Raw genomic sequence first — 26,576 nt, 5'->3', positions numbered from 1 at the left:
ACAAATTATCATCTTCACTTCATAACTTAACTTCAAATTGAAAATTATCTCTTCCTATTGCCACTTCAATCCCCCTAGTTCTTCATTCTTTCCCTTCTATTACAATTTGCATCAAGAGTTTCTTCTACCTTAGCTCATAAGCTTCCATAACAATATGAAGGTTAGTTAATACTTTACCATAGAATTTAGAAACATGATTGGTAAATTTTCCTTTTCTTATGCACAATTTCAAGCCTGAATTTGAAGTACTTCTTTGGTAATCTTAGTTTGAGACTTAGAATTTAGAAAGATAGTGAGTGTTCAGTTCTAACAACTATATTTTTTCTTTGACAGAAAATTGTGCTAAAGTTGGAGATTCATGAAGACAAAATTAAACAAAAAGCTATGAAGGCAGTCTCTGGCCTCTCAGGTAAAGAAAAAAAATTCCATTGATTATGTAACATCAATATCAATGTTGTGTGCGGTCACAATCTTAGGACTGCACACACTTAGTCATATATTAGACTAAATTCGATATTTTAGATTTAAAAAATAAAATAAAATCTATATTAAAATTTGAATCGTCTAATTTTAATTGGACAATTCAGATATAACAACAATCTAAATTCGTAGAATCAATGATTTGTCGATTTTTATTTTAGTGATATATATACTAAGACTGTATTTTAATAATTTTGCAGGGGTTGAGTCAGTTGAAGTAGACAAAGACAAGAAAATGACCTTAGTAGGAGATACCGACCCAGTACTTATAGTGGCTAAGCTAAGAAAGTTATGTCATGCAGAAATACTTTCGGTTGGACCAGGTAAAGAGGAAAAGAAAGAAGAACCTAAAAAAGATGATAAAAAGAAGGAAGATGATAAGAAAGATCCACCAATGATAATTAATCCTTTCATGTACTATAGTACACCTACCTCTACCTATTATCATCAGATGCAACCGCTATACTGCCGTGCCATAAGCGTTGAAGAGGATCCTAATGGCTGTGTCATCCTCTAAATTTTATATACTATGTTTGATAAAAAAAAAATTTAATCAGAAAAATAATCATTTTTTGAGGAATCAGAAAAATAATCATTATATACTTTTTTGAGAGGGAAAATAATCATTGTATTTGTCGTCTATCGTTTTGTTTTTTTGTTTTTTGTTTTATGATTTGTAAAAGTAGCATGGTGTATAGTGTGTCGATTATAGTATGAGGTTTGCGAGGCTCTGCAAGGGTTTTGGATCCATCAATCCACAATTTAATATTAGTAGAGAGAAGTCTTTTAGAACGAAGACATTCTATATTCCTCTTAGCGCAAATATCACTCATATTTAAGGAAAACCATAGTATATACAACCTCGAAGTGCTACAAAAGAATAACAAAGATGGAATATATTTTTTTTTAAAATAAACTAAAATAAAATTATATAAATCAACCTTCTTTACTTATCCTGTATAAGAACTGTTATAGTGAAACAAAGAGAATGTAAAATTAAATCATACACATATACGGTACACCATAGAAAACACTGAGAAAGGATTTAGCCACCACATTTGATAATCAAAAATAAGGTTATTGTGTTTCGCTTTCAACCATCTAAAAAATTGTGCATTTATGTTGTCAAGCAAGTCGTGGATATTTTCATTTGTATTCTTGAAGATTCTCGTGTTTCTTTCTTTCCATCACACCTAAATTGTAGAAAATCAAATTAAGCGAATAATACCATGCTTGCGATTAGAGAAACTTCTGAAGTACTCGAACTGATCTAAATGATCTAAAATATGAAACAGACTGACCTTGAAGAAGCCTAACCAATCAGAAACAACGATCCAAATTTGACTGAAAAAGTCACATTGAAGAAAAAGATGAGCCACATTTCTAGATTACCACACCCTCCACACAAGATTGAGAAGTAGCTGGAATCACCCCTCATTTGAACAAATTATCTTTTGTTGGAAGGCGGTTGAGAAGAAGACGTCACACAAAAAGATTGATTTTTAAAAAAGCATTTTTATTCCACATCCACCTATCAATAACATCATCCCGCAAAATAACAAAGTTCAACAAATCATTACACTCCCTCAACCGCTCTCCTCCCACGCCCATAACCTCATGCGCCACTTCCAAGCCTCACCACCCTTACCCCCACCTTAAAAGCTTCATATTAGCCACCGCATCCATCTTGTTATCAGAAAGCTAAAAAAGACGATTGAACCTATCTTTCAAAGCTATTCCTTCCAACCAAGGATCCCATCAAAATAAAAAGAAATTACCATCACCTAATTCACAAATAGAATTATCATCAATCTAACTTCCTATAGATGTACCAACACCACAAACAATACTACGCAATGAACCTGTAGCCATCTTGTGATCGTTTTTTGAATTATATGAAATTGATATCCCAAACCAATAGAAGTTGAATTTGATATGTTTGATTCAGAGGCGGATCTAGGTGGGGACTGGGGATGACCATGGCGTCCCCAAAATCTCAAAAAAAATCATTTTTAATAGGTATATATAAACACATTTTACCTAAATATTATATTATATATAGTGACGCTTACATTACATAACATTCATACAATCTAGTGAAGCAGTTATGCATCTCGCCTATGAACTCTAAATCGTTTGTTTGATCCTTAGTGCGATCAATTTTAGTCTATCAATGACATATTATTTGAATCGAACATGGAAAAAAGATGAACCAATTTGATTGGATTGAATCTTTGACTTCATATCTGTTAATTTGTTTTGCTCTTAAACCCCTAACCATAACAATGAGGACAAGAGGGAACCTCAGTTTCCGAAGGACGAAGTTTTAGATAATTTTTAAATATAAATAAATCCAATTTTGAATCTGCCATAACCAAAAGGTTTGTCTACAGAAATTGTTCTAGATGCAAACCAATGCTGCTTCAACTTTGAATTTTTTTTGCAGTAATGCTTAGGATATTATAAAAGTTCCTCCATAAAAAATTAGACATATGAAATTTTTTTTCTGAAAATGGTCTATTATAGATGTTTTTTTGGAAAATAAAATTTTTACGAGGGTGCAAATCAAACCGAAAATTTTATAGGGGCGAAAATCGGAAATGACATATATTACATGGGTGAAAAACACTATTAACTAAATAATTAATTATGGTGAAACTCACTTAATGGTAAAATTCACTATCTATTTTTTGTATCTATCTCTCTACAAATTATTCACTCAATTTATTCTTCCATATGGAGAGATCCTAACATAAAAGTTAATTGGGTTTAACAACTAAACCAGCATAAAAGTTAATTCGGCTTAACAAACTAATAAATATCCCAGTAGCACTAACATGACTTAATAAAAAATGAGCATAATAGATTAAAAAGTCAAATAGATTTATTTCGAAACCTAGATCAAAACTATGTGATTTTTTTAATCACTTTTGCTTATTTTTATGGCCCACGTTTAGTATAAATATTTGTGTTTTTATAAATGATATATTTTTATAAATATTTGTGTATCGATTACATTGAAAATTATTATATTTAACTTTTTGAAGAAATAATTTAAAATTTAAAATTCTTAAAAAGTGTTCAAGAATACTTGTTAACAAGATCATTAATATTTTATTACTTGTTAACGAATCTTTGGGAAATCGGAGCCACTCTTTTATAATTAAAATTAACAAATCAATAGTCACATGTGAAATGGTCCATTTATGATAGAGAAATGATATTTGAACATCCATTAGTGACAACTTTTGTAATAATTTTCTCTCTCATACTCACATTATTTTTTATTTTATCTCTCTATTGCTATAGTTTTCGTGCCAATACCACTTTTTTCTTTGTAAAATTTAGTTGTTAAATAAATTGTCACTGATTGTTCAAATAACACTTCTGTTTATGTTTATGATAATGGGTTTACCTTAGACCCCCGCACAAGCAAAGAATGAAAGCGACACATAGAAGCAAACCTTTTATCTTCGTGGAAAGTGAATGACAGCAGAAAAATCAACATGTGAACCATTGTTGTAAAGTGTGATGAATACTATAAGACAAATAATCAACTGAACATAACACACATGATGATTTTATCTTAACTTCACCTTTTGTCTTAGTTCTATTCATCACATTTTTCAACTCTTGTCCCCATTCCCCTCAACCCTCATAGAAAACCAAACAAACAAACAAAAAAAAAAAAAACAATCAAGATCATCATGGCTAGACTATGGTGTTCTTTTTTCTTATTCACACTATTATTCCAACTAAACAATTTCTGCATTTCTATGGTAGAACAAGTACCAAGTCCACCATTACCAATTCTCCCACTCCCAACATATTCACAATTAAAATGGCAACAAAGAGAGATCATAATGTTCCTTCATTTTGGTGTCAACACATTCAGTGACAGTGAATGGGGCACAGGCGATGAAAATCCATCAATATTCAATCCAATTGGACTCAACACAACCCAATGGGCCAATGTGGCAGCAGAATCAGGAATTTCATTGATGATATTAACTGCAAAACACCATGATGGATTTTGTCTCTGGCCATCTAAGTACACTAAACATTCTGTCATTAGTAGTAAATGGCAAAATGGTAAGGGTGATGTTGTTAAAGAGTTTGTCAATGCAGCCACTGATAAAGGAATTGATGTTGGGATCTATCTTTCACCTTGGGATAGACATGATTCTAGATATGGTCATGATTTGCTTTACAATGAATACTATTTGGCTCAATTGCAAGAGCTTCTTAAAAAGTGAGTCTCAAATTTTTATTTTATGTATTGTGATTGCTTTGTTTGATCTCATAGATTAAGCGAATGTTTGGATTTAATTAGAAGAATGGTTGTATATCACCATAACTTTAATGAAAGTTACGCGTGTCATAGTGATTTTATCAAATTTATTGTCAATCCAGATATCCAATGACAATTACGAATTTTACATTATGTTGTATACTTTTTGTTTTTATAGATATCAAGATGTTAGGGAAATTTGGTTTGATGGAGCAAAAGATCCCAGGGCACAAAATGTTACATATTATTTTTCAGATTGGTTTTCTATGGTGAAGGAATTGCAAAGTTCTATCAATATTTTCTCAGATGCTGGACCTGATGTTAGATGGGTGGGGGATGAAACAGGGACTGCAGGGGACACGTGTTGGTCTACCATTAATCGAACATCTCTTTCAATTGGAGCTTCAAACATAACTCAGTAAGTGCTCTTATTTTTCTTTTTTAAGCAAAAGCATGCCAAAAAAGTGGTTGATTCTACATTTTGCCACTTACACTGAACTCTATGGTGATAAATATAGCTAGAATGATGATAAGGTACGGAATGTGAAGCTTGAGTGCTAACTTTTCTTTATTAAGAAAATGCATGATCTCCACTCAGATCAAAAGGAAATAGTAAAGAAACTGCATTCTTTTGTGATCTATATTCCTTTCTAAATCAAAAGTAAGGTAGGTACTAAATCAAATCAACCATCGTAAGCAAAAAAAATGTGGGTTACCAAACTCGTTGTCTCATAAATCATGTTTATGCATGCTTAGTTGTATAAATTTTGTCCCTAAGCAACCAACTAATTTAAGTCTTCAATTATTTCGATTGTTACATTTCGTTTCAATCAAGTCCTTCCATAAATTAATGGTCCAAATGCTAACCTAGATGTGAGGTTAATACTTAGTCCAACATGACATCAACAATTGAGGTATTTGGGATACCTAACCCTAAGCAAAAGTAAAATGTATTTGGTCCAAATTTAGATTAAATACATTTGACTTTTTACTTATATTTATGACCGAAGATAATACCTTAAAAATGAACATAATATGTTGGTTTCGTGCTAAGGTCAAACTTAGGTTTTGTAATGTTTATCCTAAACTATTCTCAGCCATATGTGTGAGAAGAAAATTGCATAATGATGATACATGGGGACCTAAATATTCAATTAAGCCAAAATAATAGTGTTGGCTTTTTCTTTTTTGGGGTAGACTTTTCACTCTGCGTGTCACTCACTCATGTGTGTATCAAACTAGTAAAATATTTCGTGGGATCAGAATAAAATCTCTCAAAAAGCAAAACAAATCAACGGTTCCATCATGAACAAATTATATTAACCCATACCCTAGCATACCTATAATATTTTTATTATACTTTTTAGAATTAATAATAATAATTCATGTTAATCACAATGCAGGTATCTGAACACTGGTGATCCAAAAGGGACAGATTGGCTACCAGCAGAATGTGATGTTTCAATTCGTCCAGGATGGTTTTGGCATAAATCAGAATCACCAAAAAAACTAAGTGACCTACTTGACATTTATTACAAATCTGTTGGAAGAAATTGTGTGTTACTTCTTAATGTACCTCCTAATACAACTGGTCTTATATCTGAAAATGATGCACATAGATTAAAAGAATTTAGAAGTGCAATTGATACAATATTTCATAAAAACATAGCTGAAAATCGTTATGTTAAAGTTAGTAGCCAAAGAGGAGGAAAAGAGGGAGGGTTTGGTCCAGAAAACATGTTGGATAGTGACCATTTGTGGTCATATTGGACCCCACGGGAAGATGATAAGGAAAAGGACCATTGGATTGAAATTTGGGGTAATGATGGAAGTTTAAGATTTAATGTGATTAGAATACAAGAAGCAATTGGACTTGGTCAAAGGATCGAACGGTATGAAATTTATGTGGATGGTAAATCAATAATCCAAGGGACAACAATTGGTTACAAGAGGCTTCATAGGCTTGATGGAGATGTTGTGCATGCTCGTGTTGTGAGAATTAGATTTATTAAAGCTAGAGGAGTGCCTCTTATTTCTTCTATTGGATTACATTTTGATCCTTTTTGGCACTCAAGGTTTACTGCTGCATGAAGAAGATAATTATATATATATATATATATTGTTCTGGGAAAATGTTTATCGTTAAGAAAAAGTTTGACAAGAAAATAAATGATTATATGTAGCAGCATGTAACATAGAATTTGATTAGTCAAATCTCTTATTATTATGCATTCTTCTCTTTATTTCTTGTATAGATCTTTCGTAACAAATAGCACTGTTAGTTGTTTTATGTCAAAAAGAACAAAAAGATAAGTATTTTTATTTTTCCATTCAATGTTTTTTCATATATTTTTGTCTCAAAGCATCGTGATTAGAAAATATTAATGCGGTCACAAATATTTAGACACGTCATTTAAACACATATAAATATATCTTTTTGTTATTTTTAAAATATATCTTATATATTTGTCATAATTATGTGTGTGATTAAATGGTGTGTTCAAATGTTTATCTCAAACTCCTTAAAAAAAAAATATTGTTTATCTCAAACTCAACAAAAAAAAACTTAACAAGTTATGTCAAATTCTTCTTCTTTTTTTTGGTGGAACGTCAAATTCTTGCTTAAAATGGCCAAACTTTGCAAAGCCTATCCTTCTAAGCTATTCCCATAATCATGGTACACGGGAACCAAATATTCGATTAAGCAAAAATGATAATGTTGATTTTTTTTTTTCCTTTCCTTTTTTGTGGTAGACTATCTTTGTCTATCAAACTAGTAAAATATTTAGTGGAATCGGAATAAAATCTCTCAAAAGAGTGGTGATACATGTACACCCCCATACCCCCATGTGGCAATACATCTCTTACACCCACACAAAATTATGACATGTGGCAAGAAAAAGGGAGAGGAGATGAAAGAGAAAGTATGGTTGTGAGATGAATTTACCAAAATATCCTTAATGCATTGGGTGTACAATAGGATATATGATTAAAGGGTGTTCATGTAACATTTTCCCTCTCAAAATGTAACACAGATCAACAGTTCCATCATGAAAGTGGTTCCTTGGTGGAATTGGAATTGGAAGCTTTCTTTGTGGAAGTTGTTACTTGGTAAAGGAATCACTTAGTCACACAATTTAATTATTTTAATTGCATAAAAAAATAGTCTTAATTACACTTATTGTTCAAATATCGCCGTAGAATGTGATTTTGATCTTCTATTTTTATCTACATGTTTATCTTCAATTGCAATTGTGTGTTCCCTTTTTTTATTTAATTGTTTTTTTTTTCTTTTTGTAAATATGAGATTGAGGTCCCCACATTTTCCATGATATTTTCCATAAATAAATAAGAAGTAAAAGAAATCTGAAATTTCAAACTAGTTTTTATGAATACATGTTATGTATCATGTACATGTTGATTGTTACTCTCTTTTTTAACAGCAAAATTTATTAATAACAAAGTACCTGCAAAAGATGAACAGGGACCGATAGAAACTACATAGCAATGGTGCCGTATATAGGAGGAACATCCAAAAGAAAATGCATGTACATCTTAAACACGAATAAAAAAATAAACCTCCAAATTCTAATCAACACCTAAACCAAGATAAACACCCACAAAACCAACATAAACCAAAAGTTGATTCAAAACCTTACACTCCATCGTAAATGACCACAAACAAAAATCAAACACCTATCGACTACTTCTCACACCAAGGTCGCTCCAAAAAACCATCACTCCCACTAAAACCCCTAACAACAACAGCTCACCTTCTCAAGACAGCAAACAACATCAATATAGTAAAATAAAGTAGTATTTCATCAATATAGTATTCTAAATGTGTGCCCTTTAGTAAGGCCATTATTTATTTCTGTGAAAAGCATTCACATGCAGCCCATCATCAATTTGTAGAGTAAGCGAGGTTCTATATTTCACCAATTTATTTTGGTCTGCTAGTTTGAAACTGTGGCTACCTAACAGAACTGCAGAAAATATCTTCATCTGTCTGTATGCAAACTCCTTGCCAAGGCAAATTCTTGGACCCGCCTGTGTTAGGAAATCACATTGATAGTAAAGTTACATAGAGATATATTGTGAGACTGTTTGAAAGAGCTTATGAAAATATGATATAGCTTATATGAATACAATTTGATTTTATCTAGTGGTAGAAATTGCTTATACAGAAGCACGTATATGATAAGCGATTATGCGACGACAAGCGCCTAATTAAGTTGTTCATACCTGGAAGGCTGTGAACTTAAAAGGGCTCTCTCTTTGAAAATTTCCATTTTCATCAAGCCATCTCTCTGGTCTGAATTGCTCAGCATCTTCACCCCACAAGAACTTCATCCTTCCCATGACATATGGTTGGAATGAAACAAGATCACCTTTCGTAACACTATATCCATCCGGCAACGTGTCATCTGAAAAACAATACTTGCTTTCCTATAGACAAACACCATAACATGAAACTAGTTAAGAGGTTCAATTTTTTTATCTAACTCTTCTAAAGTGAACAACAAATGTAAAGTGAGTAATATAAATTGTTGATGATTAAATTAAAGACTAATATTCTTTAACAACTAGTAACAGAAGATTCAAGAAAACGTAACTTGCAACAATGGAGCATGATCGTTTGTTTATGTAGTTAGGCCAATTGTGCCTACCTCTCCGACCATAGAGCATCTATACTTTTCTATATTACTTAAATGAATTAGGGTTTATAGCGTTACAAGACATATATAATATTACGGTTCAAATTACAAGAATACTCCTAAACAGTACTGCGGGGTTGTCGCCCCCACAACAAACAGTTTGGCCTAACACACGTTTGGGCCAAATGCAAGGGTAGGGCGGAGGGATATTTGCAATACTATATGCTAGCTCAGCCCCCCATGCCTTTGCCCCTCTTTTTATGCACATGCATAATTAATCATAGATGAGTTGAAATAGCAGCTAACGAGCCTTATATTTGAGAGCAGTTTTTTCCTTAAAAAAGAGCATATAATTAGGGATAGAGATAATACCACTGGAACTGGTGGGTGGAGCCTGAGTGTTTCAGTCAAAGCTGCATGCAGGTACTGCATCTTTTCCATGCTTTCTTCAGTTAATCTAGCTGCAAGTTCATCAATAGTTGATCCATCTTCTACTTTAGTTGCCTCCATAATCTCCTGTGCAATTTTTTCCTGAACATGAGGATGCTTGCAAAGTTGGTAAAGAAACCAGGAAAGAGTGATTGCTGTTGTATCTTTTCCTGCAATGATAAAACTCAAAATTACGTCTTTAAGGTACTTTGAATCTGTCTCATTCAATTCTAGAAACCTTGACAAAATGTCTCCTTTCAACTCAGAAGAGTTATTCTGTGGCTTTTGAGATTGCTCAATCTTGCTTCTGATTACTGTGTACACGTATTCGTCGATTACTCTTAGGTTTTTTTTAAGTACTGCTTCCGATCCCATGTTCAGGAACCGCTGAACCTTCCAGAGAAAGTTAACATACCGAAACATAATAGCAGCACTAGCTTCATCAAAAGCATTGGAAAATTGTGTGCCTTCTCTATAGGTTCCACACATTGTGTCCAATTCTACACCAAGGATAACTTTGAATACAGAATCTAGAGTTGATTTCATGAATAGGTCCTGCCAATAAGCAAGATATGCAGATTAGACCAAGATTGTTACTACCTCTGTCCCTAAGTATATGATCTTGTTGACTAAATCACAAAAATTAAGAGCAAGGGAAAATTTCAAGAGGTTCTATAGTTAGGGACGGAGGTAGTATTACGAAGATCATAAGAATTTTTTGTATTTCAAACCAAGCAAAATTTTACCTGCAGCTCAATAATATTGTTTGAGGTTGCAGCTTCAGACACTATCCCTGCAAGTTTTACCGCATTAGATTTGAACACTGAGCTGCTGAAGTCTCTCAATAACTTAGTTGAGAATTGATAGCTTGCTGATTTTCTCTGATGTCGCCACTTCTCTCCATCTACTGTAAATATACCATCTCCCAGTAGATCTTCCAAGACACTATGGTGATACCAACCCTGCAATAGATGAAGATATTTTGAAGCTAAATGCCATGGAGGAGCACTATTATACGTTCTTATTCATTTATATCTAATTAACTATATCTATTGATAATTTCGTTAAGAGAAATGATTTTTGTCACACAAATTCAACATCAAATTTCAACAATATTTTGGATGGTTAGAGTGCAACTCAAATATATTGTCAAAATTATGTTTAGTAGATCGATAGTAAATATAACAATATGTCGCAATTCATTAACCATCCAATCAACACAATGAACCACAACTTTGAATGTCATTACCACGTCTGGACCAAGTGCAAATGGAAGTTTTCCCCCCGCATTCTAGTCGGAATCCAACAAAAGTTTGGGCCAAACCTAGGGGGAACATTCTATCTTAAGTGACATATCGATTTATTAGTAACTACGAGTTATACCTTGCCATAGTTTGAGAAGTTCGTCGCCATCATATGCTCAATATTAGCAGGATCTGAAGTGTACACTTCACTTCTATTAAAGCTAAGCAACCTATAAGTTTTTCTTTTGCTTGTGAGGTCAGTCATGTACTCAAGCAGCCTATGAAAGTTGAACAGTTGATGCAAGACTGTGCCAGCAACAGGGTGATATCTTCTTTTCTTGTCAAAAAATCTACTGCCATGGATTTTGATGATAAAACCAGCTAAAGCAATTGCTATTAGTATTGGAAAAAGAGGTTTCAGTGCAAAGAGAAAATCAATGAATTTCATTGCTTTTTTTTATTAGTTAGAGATATAGTTAGTTAGTTACTAGTAACTAATTATATATCTCTAATAATTTTTTCTAACCAATATGTGAACTTCAATACTAGCGAACTAACATATATATGTAAAGGGCAGTCCATAATATGCTGATTTTTTTTATACGTGCATGAATGATATATTGAAAGTTTGATGTTGAGGTTGCATAAAGTAGTGAACGAGACGTAATTCCATTTCCGCATATAGAAATTCATTCACCTAATTGTGTTTTCAATTTTGATCAGTGTTTAGACAAAAAAAATGCATTAAAATTAAGAGTATCTAAAAACCGTGAAATTGAGAGGATTTTTATATTAAGTAGGAAAATTGTTTTTTTTACACTCATTATCTATTCTACACCAAGAAATTAGAAATAGGAATAGAGCGAGTAACGTAGTAAGTAAGCAAAGCGATATAAAGAGAGATAAAAATAAAATGAGATGTTAAATGAGTGTGGAAAAATCAAGAGAAATGATATTTGTACAAACTCTTCCTCATACTTAAATTGTGTTCTTATTTTTTCTCTTCATGTTCTCTCTCTATTATTTTTTACCAATATAAAAAGAAGAAAAATTGTTGTCTTAAAAGTTATTCCAAAATGATTGTACAAATATCATTATTACTCAAAATCAAAATCAAGGTGTACAAATATAAGGGTTGATTTAAGTAGATCCAAACTCCGAAGAGTTTTAAGATAATAGGCAAGTTGCGGTTCTTCATTCCAACCATTCACGTAATCATCATATCATCATAAACATCATCATTGTTTTGTCATGTAATGTAATGTGGTACTACATTTTCAAAAACCAAGATTCATAAGGTTACAATAAAACACGTAAGAAGAAAATGATCAGAGAAGCCGGTTTTATTTATTTCACTTTTAATTAGAAAAAATATTACTTTGTTTCATTTTATGTTCTCTTTTCAAATATTTGTACAGTAAATATTAGTCGTCCTAGGGTCGATACCGAGTTTTCAAAGGAAAAAAAAAATATCTAGAACTATTAAGTTCTTAAATAAAGTTGCAACAAAGCAAAAAAAATCTCATTTATTTGGTCATAGTGTATCTTTGGATTGATGGTTAGTTCGGTAAAATCACAACGAACATGCATGGCGTGACCACAACTACTCCAAACAAGCATATAGCCAAACTCACCCCCCACTTTTCCGATTAGAAATAACTTTAAGATATGACTCTGAAAGATAAAGTAAAATTGCAATTATAAATCTTTTTTTTTACTGTTTTGTATAAATTTAGTATATTTTTCATACAAGAGGGGTCATATGTATGTTATTGTTGATTCAAACTTTTTCAATTTTGCCTTTAAGAAGAGGACAAAATATTGAAGAAAGAATTGGAAACCCATAGGCAAAATTGGAATTTCATGTATGGCAGTAATTGCCACGTCATCAAATTAGTGACATGACAGTAATTAAGTGGGGAGAGAGACGAAATTTTAAATGATTAAACAATGCAAGGGTAAATTGTCAGGATTAGCGATTACATGGACCAATTTTTAAACGACCCCTAATTACAATGATGAAATACATATTTAAACCATAAATAAAAAATGCTACACCTAAAACAAATTATGTTAGAGTTCTGATACACAAACCACCTTATGTGGCTACACACTCTTGTACCACTTTAGGTGGCAAATTTAATATTTAAGAATTAAATAAAAAAGTGCCAGCTTAAAACCAAAAAAAAAAATAAAAAAAATTCAATTCTTTCTCATTCACATCGTTGTTATCTCTTCCTCTGTCGCTGGCTACTGTGCCGCCGGCCACCGCCACCGAAAATAAATGATGGAGACGGGTCCAAGTTCTACAAGCTTCTCAATAACGGGTTGAGCGCCCAATCACGACGTAGACAAAGAAGAGGATGCGACGGAGGTGGGGCAGAGTGAAACTGTTCCTCTTCCTTATCCTCCTCTCAAATCTACCCAAATTCAAAGAAACATCTCTCACCACCGTTACTTCTCATCGACGTCGAAGCCGGATCTAAACAGAAACAATGATTGTTTTAAAAGCGGATTTGAACGTCTGTTGGATTTGAAGGAGATGCCGGCGGAGGGAGTGAGGGACGGCGGCCGTAAAAATAGATTGAATCGGAGGAGAGGGACGGTGGCCAGATGAGACAGAGGTATTCCGGCGAAAGAGAATGAGGAACGACAACAGTGGATGGTGGCGGCAGAGGGTGGAGGTGCAGATAGAGAGAGTGATATGCGTGAGAGAGAAAGAGGGGATGGTTTGGTGAGAGAAACAAGGAACAGGTGGAAAGGGAAAGGAGACTGGTGTTTGAAATTACAAAAATGTCCTTGCCACATGGAGTGGGTACATAGGGTGTATGGAATATGAGTGTGTCTACATATAATTTCTCTTATGTTAATGGATTGAGGACACATTCAACTCATATGAACTTGAATCCTCCAAAGTCAATGAAGTTCAGAACAACCAAACCTCGTGTAGTTAAAGCTCTCATTGAACAAAGGTCAACATTCCTGTCAGCTTCATCATACTGAACTAGTCATCTCCATTAAAGCAACATGCAGTTATGTTCCCATATATATTGAACAAAAAGTAGGCTTCGCCATTTGTTCCCACCCCAGTTGACAGCTGAAGAAGATAATTATATATTGTTCTGGGAAGATGTTTATTGTTAAGAGAAAAAGTTTGACAAGAAAATAAATGATATGTGGCAGCATATAACATAGAATTTGATTAGTCAATATCTCTTATTATTATGCATTCTTCTCTTAATTTCTTGTATAAATCTTTCGAACGAATAGCACTGCTCCTTGGCCCTTGCTTACGTCAAACTCATACTTAAAATGGCCAAACTTTGCATAATCATGATATACATGGGAACTAAATATTATTCGATTTTAAGCGGAAATCATAATGTTGTTTTCTTTTTCTTTTTCTTTTTTGTGGTAGACCATTTTTTTTTCCATCTTCATGTTGTTACTGTGTGTATCATCAAACTAGTAAAATATTTAGCGGAATTGGAATAAAATCTCTCAATATGCAAAATAAATTAACAGTTCCATCATGAAAGTGGTTCCTTGGTGGAATTGGAATAGGCTTTCTTCATGGAAGTGATTACTTGGTATAATCATTTTATTTAGTCACTCAATTGTGATAGAACATGATTTTGATCCTCCATTTTTTAACCAAAATGTTAGATTCCACGTATTTATCTTCAGTTCCAATTGTGTGGTTTTCTTTTTTTTTTTTTTTTTTTGGCAAGATGAGATTCTCCACATTTTCAATGATAGTTTCCATAAATAAATAAGAAGTAAACAAAAGATTTCGATCGAAATTTTATGAATAGTATTAGGAGTTTATTTTATGTATCATGCACATGTTGATTGTTACTCTTTACATCAAGTAAAATGAGCTTAGCTCAGTTGGTAGGAATATTGCATATTATATGCAGGAGCCGATGTTCGAACCCCGAACACTCCACTTCTCCACAATTAAATTGTGTGAGCTATTTGACCAAAAAAAAATAAAGTAGTAATTCATCCATATAGTATGGTAAATGTATGCCATTTAGTGAGGCCATTATTTATTTCTATGAAAAGCATTCACATGCAACCCACCATCAATTTGTAGAGTGAGCGTGGTTCTATATTTCACCAATCTATTTTGGTCTGCTAGTTTGAAGTTGTGACTACCTAACAGAACTGCAGAAAATATCTTCATCTGTCTGTATACAAACTCCTTGCCAAGACAAATTCTTGGACCCGCCTGTGTTAGGATGTCACATTGACAGTAAAGTTACATAGATATCTGGGGTGACAGTGCTTATAAGAGCTTACAAAAACAACATATCACATGTTTATAAGCTATTTTAGCTTATTCTCATAAGCTGTCTATAAACAGTTTATGAAAATAGGATATATAACTTAAATGAAAACAATTTAATTTTATCTTTTGTGGTAGAAATTGCCTGTACATAAGCACTTACTCCCTCCGTCCCAAATTGTATGACGTTTTGGGCATTTCACACATCTTAAGAAATGCAATGTGTGGGAAAGAGATATTATGAGTTGTTTTACAAAATTTTCCTTAATAAATGATATGGGAAAGATAAATGAAAGAATTGAAAAAAGAAAGAGTAATAAATAGTTAAGGATATAATAGGAAAAGTAACATTAATGTTTCATTGGTATTCTAAAGTGACATACAATTTAGGACAAATATTTTTTCTAAAGTGACATACAATTTGAGATGGAGGGAGTATATGATAAGCGATTATGCTACAAGCGCCTAATTAAGTTGTTCATACCTGAAAGGCTGTGAACTTAAAAGGGCTTTCTCTCTGAAAATTTCCATTTTCATCAAGCCATCTCTCTGGTCTGAATTGCTCAGCATCTTCACCCCACAAGAACTCCATCCTTCCCATGACATATGGATGGAATGAAATATAATCACCTTTCCTCACACTATATCCATCCGGCAACGTGTCATCTGAAAAACAATACTTGCTTTCCTATAGACAAACACCATAACATGAAATTAATTAAGAGGTTCAATTTTTTATTAACTCTTCTAAAGTGAACAACAAATGTAAAGTGAGTAATATAAATTGTTGATGATTAAATTAAACACTAATATTCGTTAACAACTAGTAACAAATGATTAAAGAAAACGCAAATTGAAAATAATGGAGCACGATCGTTTGTTTACGCAGTTAGGCCAATTGTACCTACCACTGCGACTATAGAGCATCTATAATTTTGTATATTTATTTAAATGTATTAGGGTTTACAGTGTTACAAGACATATAAATAATACTGCAATCTTTCTAAAGCAAGAAGCGAGAAAGTTACGGTTCGGATTACAACAATACTCTGGAGCAGTACTGCGGGGGTTGTCGCCCCCGTAACAAACAGTTTGCATATCGCACGTTTGGGCCAAATGCAAGGCCAGGGGCAGAGGGAGATTTGCACCACTATGCTAGCTCAGCTCCCCAGGCCTTTGCACCACTATGCTAGCTCAGCTCCACAGGCCTTTGCACCTCTTTTCTGAACATGCATAATCAATCATAGATGAGTTGAAACAGAAGCTTCATTTTCCTCATTTTATGTTTGATTTTCAGTATGTTGTCCTTTGTGTATAGATATGTTTAACATTGACTTTTCAGCTCTCAGGACAAATTACTAGTATTGGCAAGTAATAATATTTATAAAGAATAGAATAAATGTATCTAATAACTTGTAACTAGCCTTATATTTAAGGTAGTTTTTCCTTTAAAAAGAGCATACAATCAGGGACAGAGATAATACCATTGGAATTGGTGGATGGAGCCTGAGTGTTTCAGTCAAAGCTGCATCCAGGTACTGCATCTTTTTCATGCTTTCTTCGGTTATTCTAGTTGCAAGTTCATCAGTGGTTGATCCATCTTCTACTTTTGTTGCCTCCCTAATCTCTTGAGCAATTTTTTCCTGAACATGAGGATGCTTGCAGAGTTGGTAAATAAATCAGGAAAGAGTGATCGATGTTGTATCTTTTCCTGCAATGATAAAACTCAAAATTACGTCTTTAAGGTACTTTGAATCTGTCTCATTCAATTCTAGAAACCTTGACAAAATGTCTCCTTTCAACTCGGGAGAGTTTTTTTGTGGCTTTTGAGATTGTTCAATCTTGCTTTTGATTATTGTGTACACGTATTCGTTGATCACTCTTAGGTTTTTTTTAAGTACCGCTTCCGATCCAATGTTCAGGAACCTCTGAACCTTCCAGAGAAAGTTAACATACCAAAACATAATAGTAGCACTAGCTTCATTAAAAGCATTGGAAAATTGTGTGCCTTCTTTAGAGGTTCCACACATTGTGTCCAGCTCTACACCAAGGATAACTTTGAATACAGAATCTAGAGTTGATTTCATGAATAGGTCCTGCCAATAAGCAATGTATGTTAATTAATATAGTTAAAATTTAAAAGTAGTCTTATAGTTAGGGACGGAAGTAGTATTACGAAGATCATAAGAATTTTCTGTAATTCAAACTAAACAACATTTTACCTGCAGCTCAATAATATTGTTTGAGGTTGCTGCTTCAAACACTATCCTTGCAAGTAGAGCTGTCAAAACGGGCGGCCCGGCCCGAACGAGCAACGGGCTTTTGAGGGCCGGGCTAAAAAGCCCGGTTTAAATATGGGCCTGAAAAATAGAGCCCGAGCCCGGCCCTATACGGGCTCCCGGGCTAACGGGCCAGCCCTGACCCGTATTTTTTTTTTCCTTTTCCATTCTTTTACGTACTGAACATATAAAATAACATAAATATACCGGGCTAACTGTAACACCCCGTTTTCCCAATATACAAATTTCTTAAACATTTATCAGAGTAAAAACCATAAACGGGATATCACATAGAAACGTAATCCAAAAACAGTTAAATAATAATTTAACCTTCACAATATCTTTAACATAGCAGCGGAATATTTAATTCAAAAATCATAAATCAGTTTGGCACGTAGGCCCCATCAAAATAGTTCATATTCCATAACATAATAAAAATAACATATTATCCACGTAAGAGAATGAAGCATGTTATAGCATATAACCCCATCCCGTTACGTATCAGAGCGACCTAGACGACACAGTGAAGGCAAGGCCAACTCACGAAGCAACTGCACACTAAGCACGATCACCTGCAAGTTACCCATACGAAGGGCAACATTTTCAAGCAGAAGGGGTGAGATTTCATAATAAAATAACATTAATCAATGTAATTGCGAATCATAAATTAACATCAATCATTCCATTATTAACTTTGCATAAATGCTAAACAGTTATCACGTAATCATATAACCAATCATTATAAACAACATAACATAATCAAATAACACTTATCACATAATCACATATCCATTCATTATCAACAAGGCATCTTAATCATGACAATGTGACAATGCTCCTAGACTCCTTATATGCATGTGGTACCAATCGTCATCATAAGTATTAATATACTTTAATCGTGCGGAGGACAAAGCTCCTATAAAACGTGCGGAGGACAAAGCTCCTAATTTTCGTGGTGAGGACTAAGCTCAATGATATGCTATGCATGGACACATATGAACAAAACATCATAATCATCGTAATCATGTGCATTCAATAACTTGATGCAAAACGTCATCATTTTCATTATATTCATATATAAACATTGCATACTCAGTTAAATAACAGCAGCAGCATAGTCAAGTCGCATAACTGCAAGGAGATATCAATATATCAACAACAATTTACTAGAATCATAATCATTTCAATTATATCTTACATATTGCATAATACCTTAATCATGCTCAAATAATATCAACTTAACTCAATAGCTTTACAGACTGCATTAAACGTTATCATAAGGTTTCATTACCAATTAGGGGTTCACTCTGGACCAAAAAGTGCGACACAGATCGCACAAACACATAATCAAGTTCATCCTGGTTGTACTCGCGAGGCGAGAGTACTTACTCGCCATGGCGAGCACCACTCAACTCACAAACTAAGCTTGTTCTGGGTTCCCTCTGATCCTACATTCATTCCTAATCAATACTAGGTAAGTTCAGGTACTCAAAGGCATACAAGATTCAACTAAAAAGGTCGAAACACGAAATATGACATGCACTCTGCCTAAGCTCGCGAGGCGAGGAAGGTTGCTCGCCATGGCGAGTTGAACCAAACAACTCGCGAGGCGAAGGAAAGGGGCTCGCGTGGCGAGCGATGAAGTTCATCACTCGCGAGGCGAGGATCATCACTCGCCGTGGCGAGCGATGAACAGAAGCACGGGCAGACTAGGGTTTTTTCTCAAAAATCCCTCACACAACATGGTTCAAAGCCTAATTTTGATTCCAGAATTCATCCTAAACATGTTCTAAGGTTATAGGACGGTTCTTACATCAATCTAAACAAGTTTTACCGTTTGATCATCAATTTTTAGGGCTTTGACCTAATTCCAAAACTTCTCTAAATCAATCCTAACTTTGTCAATTAATCATCAGAATTACAACAATCAATGCTATTGAATTATTAGTCTCACCCTTACCTGGTTATGAAGAAATCGCAGCTCTCTCTATGCTCTTCTCCCTTCTAAGCTTTTTCTCCCTTTTCCAAAAGTTTTCACGTACAATGAGTTTCTAAAATATTAGGTCTTCTCCTATTTATATCTCTTTCTAATAACTTATCTTATCTCACTTTCTCCCCCAAAACTATCTAAAATATCAAAACAGCCCTCAACTAAATATTTTTCAAATCTTTATTTTATTTAACAATAAAATAAATTCTCTAATCTTATCAATTCCTCCAAAACTCAGAACCTAACACGTCATCAATCAAATCACCAAAATCACCACAATTTATCAAAACATATCAAAATCATACATATATTATATAAATATAATATAATCACCTAAACTCGATTAAATAACGATTAAACGAAAGTGGGCGTTACACTAACGGGCCAGCCCGGGCCCGTATCTGTTTTTAGCAATATAAAGGATTTAAGGAACTGCAGCCAAAGCCACTGAAATTGTATAGTGAATGGAAAAATTTCATATGCTAACAGTGAATTTTAAGAAAGTTATGCCTATGTGGATTTCTTGCAATTTGTGTAATCAAAAGCACATATTCTGAATTCACACAGCCAATATTAATTTTTTTTCAAACAATCCTAAATGGATTTGTGCTGTCATGAGGATTCTGCTACATAATTATGCAGGATAGGTGCCAATGTGGTGGGAATGGATACAACTAGAGGTGAACATATGGGTGGGGAAATGTGGTATAAAGAGGCAACAATATGTAACCGTGTATTAGACAGTGGGTGAAGCACCAATGATTCTTTATAATGTAGCATTATGTGCTACTCTCATATTTGGTGAGCATTATGTAAATAAACACATCAGAATGTATAAATAAACACAGCAGCAGGATATCAGATTCTTTCACACCAAAAATTGGGCCGGATCCTAATATTGGGTTGGACAGTCCAGGTCCAGCAAACACCACACCAAAAATGACCCACTCTTAAGTGGTTTCTCTCCTCGTTGATGTTAATGGTAAAAAAAACATTGCTTAATAGTTTGGATATAGCTAGTGAATGATAAGAAGATTTGGTGATTTGGAGGAAGCATGCTCATAGTACGATAAATTATTGTTTAAAAATCTCATAACTAATATAATTTTTTCAAAATTTATTAGATTGAAAAATTCATCGATCCAAAGTAAACATTCAAGATTACAGTTGGACTTTTGTATCTCATGTGGTGATCGATTATGTAGAAGGTGGAGTAGGTTAGACCTACACCTACAGGGACGTGTTGGTTCTCTATGATCTGTATTATTCAAGATTGTTAGGGTCTATTTTGTTGTGGTACAGCAGAAAGGAGATGAACTTTTTTTTTTTTTTTTAAGTAGTAATGGTTAGAGTTCGCACATTTTTAAATATAAAAAAATATGGTGTGTTTGATTTGCTAAAAAATGAAGGACATGACAGAACAACTCTAATTGTTCAGTGTTTGATTTGTAAAATTATTTCAGGTACTGGACAAACTGGAGGTGAGGGACAGGACAAAAACTCATATTTTTGTCCCTCACCAAACTACAAACTACAGCACAACTTTTTGTCCCACTTACAAGTTGTCTAAAATACCAAAATAACATTTTGTCCTTCAAAAATCTTATAAAACAAAAAATTATTCAATGTCATAAAAAATTTGTCATGTGCCGTTATGTCTTGTGTTATACTGTTCTATCTTATACTGTTTTGTCCAGTACTTACTGTTTTGCAAACTAAACACACCCATAAGGTGTTCGAGGTTTGTACCCCAACCTATGCATATAATATGCAATATCCTGAGTCAAGCCCACGGACGAATATTGTATGTTTTAAACTATACATGTTTGATCTAATTTTTAGAAGAAGGGACCAAAATTCATTTTATACCGCTTTCTGCTTCTCCCCTCACATTGAAGGAATTTGAAAGAAATGAAAGATAAATGATTATAATTTTAATTATGATGACAAAATTATCTTTATTAATTTTCGGACAATCAAATTTGTGGCATTCACGTTAGTTTGTGGACATGTCTGATAAAAAAAATCATATGTTGCATACTTTCTCATCATTTTCTCAATGTGTATATATGTTGCATGTAAAAACAAACTCCTTGAAAAAGATTGTGTTTTTTTAGTGCTAACTTGAATTTTGTATTATTTTTTAGGGAAGAGAATGACTTTTAATTCCTAAACCAAGGAAAAACTATTCAATTTGAATATTAATTTCTTTTATTGAAAAAAAGTAAAAGTAAAAGAAATAGGCAAATTTAGGTGATTTTGACTTGAAACTTTGAGAAGTTTTTCTTTGAACACATCAGGTTTGATTTTTTCACTGTCAATTTCGATGGATTAGTTTATATAAATTTTTGTTCCGATTTTAAATGAGACTTTCGCAAGTGAATGGTGAGATTAGACTCCTCTAAATAGTCGGTCCTTAGACCGAATACTTAGTTTTTTTTATAAATAAAATAAAATAAACAATTCCTAAAGCAAAAATATCAATGAAATATAAAATTGATATGACGGCCAGGTACGATGGATTAAAAAAAATACGAGAAAGATTACAGTATCTACTACATCCACAAGCATATAATAGTCAAATGGGATATTTGAAGCCCTAACAACCAACCAAATGTTCTTCCATGTACTTGTTTTTCTTCTAAAAAAAATTTCATGTGACACGATGATGTCTAAATCTAAAGCAAATTAAATCTTAAGACTCGAAAACATTTGCAGAAAAAGTTTACATTTACATCTTTTTAATAACACTAGCTTCAGTTCAAAACCCTATCGGTTTACCACTAAACTGAACCTTAGAGTTTTTTTTTCTTCCTTTCCTTACAACCATTTTCTTGTTCCGTGTATATTTGTGAGCCCTAAACACATAAAATAAGGCAATTTTTATGGTACACTCGATAATTTTGAGTGTACCGGTACACCCGTGTATTTAAATGAATAGTTTAATGATTTATTTTCTTTAGAAAAAAATATTTTCTTATAATTATAATAATTATATTTTATTTTTCAAAAGTGTCGGCAAAACAAAATTCAAATTTTTTTAATTTTTATTACTCATAATAGTGAATATTGATTATTTTTTCAATAAAATGTTAAAAAATTTAGTATAATTCTTATAAAAAATGAAATGATATTTTTTCTTATGGGATAATATTTTCTAAAATATAAAAGTCGATATATATCTCTTTATCACATAAAAATTATCGTTAACTTATATATTTATGAAATAGGTGTACTGGTACTCCTTAACTGAAGGGTGTACCGTAGAAACTCCCATAGAATTACGTTATCTACTATCTTTTTTGTTAACGCAGAAGGGGGGTAAGCACACAATGAAATAGGTGGAGAGTCATATTTCAAAGCCCGTTTAGCCCTTCGGAATGATATCCAATTTTCTCTCTTATTGAACAAAAATGGTGATATTGTTCCTTCATTGAAGGATAATTTTGATTTTTTAGAAGTATAAAAGTCATCCAATAAGAAGGGTTTCCTTTTTTTCAAATGAACGATTTGAAGACCTATTGATTCTAACAACTGATTCCCGAGTGGATCATTCGGACGTTTCAATTCATACACGTGGATCTCGGACCTATGAACAGGGATATTACCGAAACTCACAAAGAAAAAAGGAAGTGAGTTAGACAAAAATGGAAGAAACTTGGACAAAAAGAAATAAAGTGACTTAGACAAAAATGGAAGAAACTTGGACAAAAAGAAATAAAGTGACTTAGACAAATCTTTTTTGTCAATAACCTCAGACCAATCAATCGAATATGCATTCATATGTAATCGATCGAACACTACTTGAAATCGATTGAACACTACTTGAAAACGGCTATTCTGCTCAGAAATGAAATGGTCCAATTGTTCCTGAAAATTCTTACTCCCATTGGACCATTTGTATTTATATGCATTTGGATCCTTATTCATAAGGCAATTTCTATGGTACACTCGATAATTTTGAGTGTACCGGTACACCCGTGTATTTAAATGAATAGTTTAATGATTTATTTTCTTTAGAAAAAAATATTTTCTATCATTTATAATTATATTTTATTTTTCAAAAGTGTCGGCAAAGCAAAATTCAAATTTTTTTAATTTTTATTACTCATAATAGTGAATATTGATTATTTTTTCAATAAAATGTTAAAAAATTTAGTATAATTCTTATAAAAAATGAAATGATATTTTTTCTTATGGGATAATATTTTCTAAAATATAAAAGTCGATAAATATCTCTTTATCACATAAAAATTATCGTTAACTTATATATTTATGAAATAGATGTACTGATACTCCTTAACTGAAAGGTGTACCGTAGAAACTCCCATAGAATTAGACCCTTATTTGGGTTCCTAAACGTTAACTTGTTGTTAACTTTGATGACATGTCATTTAATGATGTTGATGTGGCACACTCACAAGAATATTTTAATTAATTGTTTGATTTTTGGATGTCTAGTTGGCTTTTATTTTAATTAAAATTAATTTTATAACAGAAAAACATCAAAACTAAATAAAAGCAAATTCATATGTTCTTTCTCCTTCATCATCCATTTGCTTAACCTGTTCATCAAATCCCAGAAGCTGGATCCAAATCCTATCTTATATGTATCAATTCTAAACCACTTTACGACATCCACATAAAAAGAAATTTCTCACAAATCCATTCCATAAACTATTCTACTACTTGATCAAGCCTAATCCTCAACCACCAATTCTTCAGCCACTTCGTCTTCTCCACCGTATATTCTCTCCAAGAAATTATCATCACACATAAACATTCAAACTCATATGCCTTTGAATCCAAGAAGAAAATTTAATTAGATATTTGTTGTTGTTGTGATTGTTGGTGTTGATGAAGCTGAAATCTCTGTTGTTGTTGATTATAGAATGATAAAAGAAGGTTGATGGATGAAAATTTAATCAGAAATTTGTTGTTGTTACTCTCAACAACAACAACAATAAAGTTGTCGCTCTCTTACATCCCCATAAGTGCAACTTTAGCAAAAAAAATTATTGGGTGTAGCAACACTAGTTAACTCTCTTTTCTTCCCCAGATTTCTCTCAAAAACCATAAATCAAACCCAACACAACTATAATCAAACCTTTGAATAAGCAAACCAAACCAAAGAAACAAAGGACAGCCGGTGGTTTTAAAACAGAACCCAGCATCAATCGCATAAACGTTGAGAAAATTCGCAAATCTGAGCGAATCCAATCACAAAACAAGATTCAAACCCAGAACGCAGCTTCAAGGACAAAACACCCCTGATCCTAAAACAAGGCAACCACCGCTAGAAGGAGGAGAACGAGACCAGAACAACTCCATTTTCCAATCAAAAGATAACAGTGATAGAACAACAATTGGAAGAAGGAGAAGTTACATATTATGACATTAGGTGCTCATTGTGAACTTTGGTATGAGGGACATATGATTTTTTAAGGAGATTGAATAATCTGGTTTTTGGGTTAGATGAAAAGATAATTTTGGAATTGGATGATGAAGGAGATGGAAGGGAAAGACAGATGGTTGTTGCAATGTTGTCCTCTATGCAATTTAGTCCCTTGCCAACATGGACGGACAAGAAAGCAGTTGAAGTGGCAAGTTAAACGGACACATCAACACCATTGACAGAAAGTTAACGTTTAGGACGCAATTGACTAACGAATCAAACAATGGAGGACTTTTTGATAGTTTTATTTGATTCAAGGACGGTGTGATAGCGAGGGACACTTTCAGGAACTCAAGTGAGGGTTTACTCCAAATATATACTAGCTTTGTATAAAATGATAAAAAAACAAAAAATTGTTTAGAAATTGGAAAATAAAATTCTTTACTTTTTTTAATAAAATATATGCGAGCTTTGTATAAAGTGATAAAAAAAAAAAGGGATGGATTAAGAGAATTAAACCTATCTTTTAATCATGTCCACTAGAAGTCACCTATTTTTTGTGATTTTTTTAGTACTGGCATAAAAATTTTGCTCTTCTCCCATCAAAAATTTCGCTCCCAACCAAACTTTTAAAAATACCAATGCGTCACTTAAGTCACGCTGCGTGAGTTAACTCACGCATGTTATAAATCTTGCGTGAATTAACTCACGTAGGGCAGAATTCTCGTCATAAAATGAGATCGATTAAGAATATTAACCCACCTTTTCAACATGGGCCGCACCCCATTTAGACTATTGACGGTAGTTTAACCTACTTACTCTCTATATATTTGAAAATTACTCTTTAGACCTCCACGGTTTGCTCTCAGACATTTTAAATTGACAAAACTATCCCTAATGAACAACAAAGTTAACCCATTCGTTGTTGAACGACAGTTAATTATGGTTCCAATCAGGGCCGGTCTAACAGATTAAGAGGCATAAAGCAAAATAATTAATGTTGCCTATAAAAATATTTTTTTAAACGAAATATTTATAGAAAATCAATTTTGTGGAGACCAAAATTTGAATTCATGACCAAAAGTAATTGAGGTCTTTTTGGTAATCAGTTAAGTTATGCAAATGTCAGTAATTTATTTGTTATATAATATATTTATAACCAAATTAATTTTTTAGAGGCCTTTTTTTTTCATCAAAAAATTTGAGGCATAAAGCTCTTGCTTGACCTTTAGGCCGGCCCTGGTTCAATGACAGATAACTTCCATTCTAAATCATGTTGGCTAATATGATTTTGTTGATGAAAATGCCAATAAGCTGTGTTGCTAACATAGAGAGTTCCTCAAATTTCCTCACATGCATAATTATCGCTTTTTATTTCTCATGTTACATTATTTGATGTCCAGTCCATCATAAGTGGAGTGAGTTGGGCAAGCTAAGAAATAAGAATGATCGGAGGTATTAAACTGTGTTGGATTTGGTTTGTGTATTCGGGACAATTCCAGGAATTTCTTAAGGGCTA

At 33.1% G+C, this 26,576-nt stretch overlaps 3 protein-coding genes and 1 pseudogene across 3 annotated transcripts; 2 read left to right on the top strand and 2 right to left on the bottom strand.

The window, feature by feature from the left end:
• LOC11422851 (heavy metal-associated isoprenylated plant protein 12) lies at positions 1–1,272 on the top strand. The gene is made up of 3 exons (XM_003592330.4): positions 1–160; positions 334–409; positions 681–1,272. Exons 1-3 carry the CDS (start codon positions 155–157, stop codon positions 995–997), a joined length of 399 nt encoding a protein of 132 aa, XP_003592378.1. The 5' UTR covers positions 1–154; the 3' UTR covers positions 998–1,272.
• Positions 1,273–3,977: 2,705 nt separating this feature from the next.
• On the top strand, positions 3,978–7,025 carry LOC11414675 (alpha-L-fucosidase 1). The gene is made up of 3 exons (XM_003592329.4): positions 3,978–4,732; positions 4,950–5,189; positions 6,175–7,025. The coding sequence occupies exons 1-3, from the start codon at positions 4,188–4,190 to the stop codon at positions 6,860–6,862; spliced, it is 1,473 nt and encodes a 490-aa protein (XP_003592377.1). The 5' UTR covers positions 3,978–4,187; the 3' UTR covers positions 6,863–7,025.
• A 1,225-nt stretch (positions 7,026–8,250) lies between these two features.
• LOC11414674 (cytochrome P450 704C1) lies at positions 8,251–11,608 on the bottom strand. The gene is made up of 5 exons (XM_003592328.4): positions 11,242–11,608; positions 10,605–10,820; positions 9,802–10,413; positions 9,017–9,220; positions 8,251–8,821 (listed from the first exon to the last, which is right to left on the bottom strand). Exons 1-5 carry the CDS (start codon positions 11,548–11,550, stop codon positions 8,636–8,638), a joined length of 1,527 nt encoding a protein of 508 aa, XP_003592376.1. The 5' UTR covers positions 11,551–11,608; the 3' UTR covers positions 8,251–8,635.
• A 3,542-nt stretch (positions 11,609–15,150) lies between these two features.
• Positions 15,151–25,930, bottom strand: LOC11414673 (cytochrome P450 704C1-like; annotated as a pseudogene).
• Between the last annotated feature and the right edge of the window lie 646 nt (positions 25,931–26,576).

This window comes from Medicago truncatula, chromosome 1 (assembly GCF_003473485.1).
Source record: "Medicago truncatula cultivar Jemalong A17 chromosome 1, MtrunA17r5.0-ANR, whole genome shotgun sequence".
In the NCBI taxonomy this organism is placed as follows: Eukaryota; Viridiplantae; Streptophyta; class Magnoliopsida; order Fabales; family Fabaceae; genus Medicago; species Medicago truncatula.
This window is presented reverse-complemented; position numbering and strand designations above follow the sequence as displayed.

Coding starts and splice junctions, on each gene's coding strand:
- LOC11422851 (XM_003592330.4), top strand. Junction 410..680: donor GGCAGTCTCTGGCCTCTCAG/GTAAAGAAAAAA, acceptor ATAATTTTGCAG/GGGTTGAGTCAGTTGAAGTA.
- LOC11414675 (XM_003592329.4), top strand. CDS start 4,188: ATGGCTAGACTATGGTGTTCTTTTTTCTTATTCACACTATTATTCCAA. Junction 4,733..4,949: donor TTGCAAGAGCTTCTTAAAAA/GTGAGTCTCAAA, acceptor TTGTTTTTATAG/ATATCAAGATGTTAGGGAAA. Junction 5,190..6,174: donor GGAGCTTCAAACATAACTCA/GTAAGTGCTCTT, acceptor ATCACAATGCAG/GTATCTGAACACTGGTGATC.
- LOC11414674 (XM_003592328.4), bottom strand. CDS start 11,550: ATGAAATTCATTGATTTTCTCTTTGCACTGAAACCTCTTTTTCCAATA. Junction 10,414..10,604: donor ACAATATTATTGAGCTGCAG/GTAAAATTTTGC, acceptor GCTTATTGGCAG/GACCTATTCATGAAATCAAC. Junction 9,221..9,801: donor TCCACCCACCAGTTCCAGTG/GTATTATCTCTA, acceptor GTTTGTCTATAG/GAAAGCAAGTATTGTTTTTC.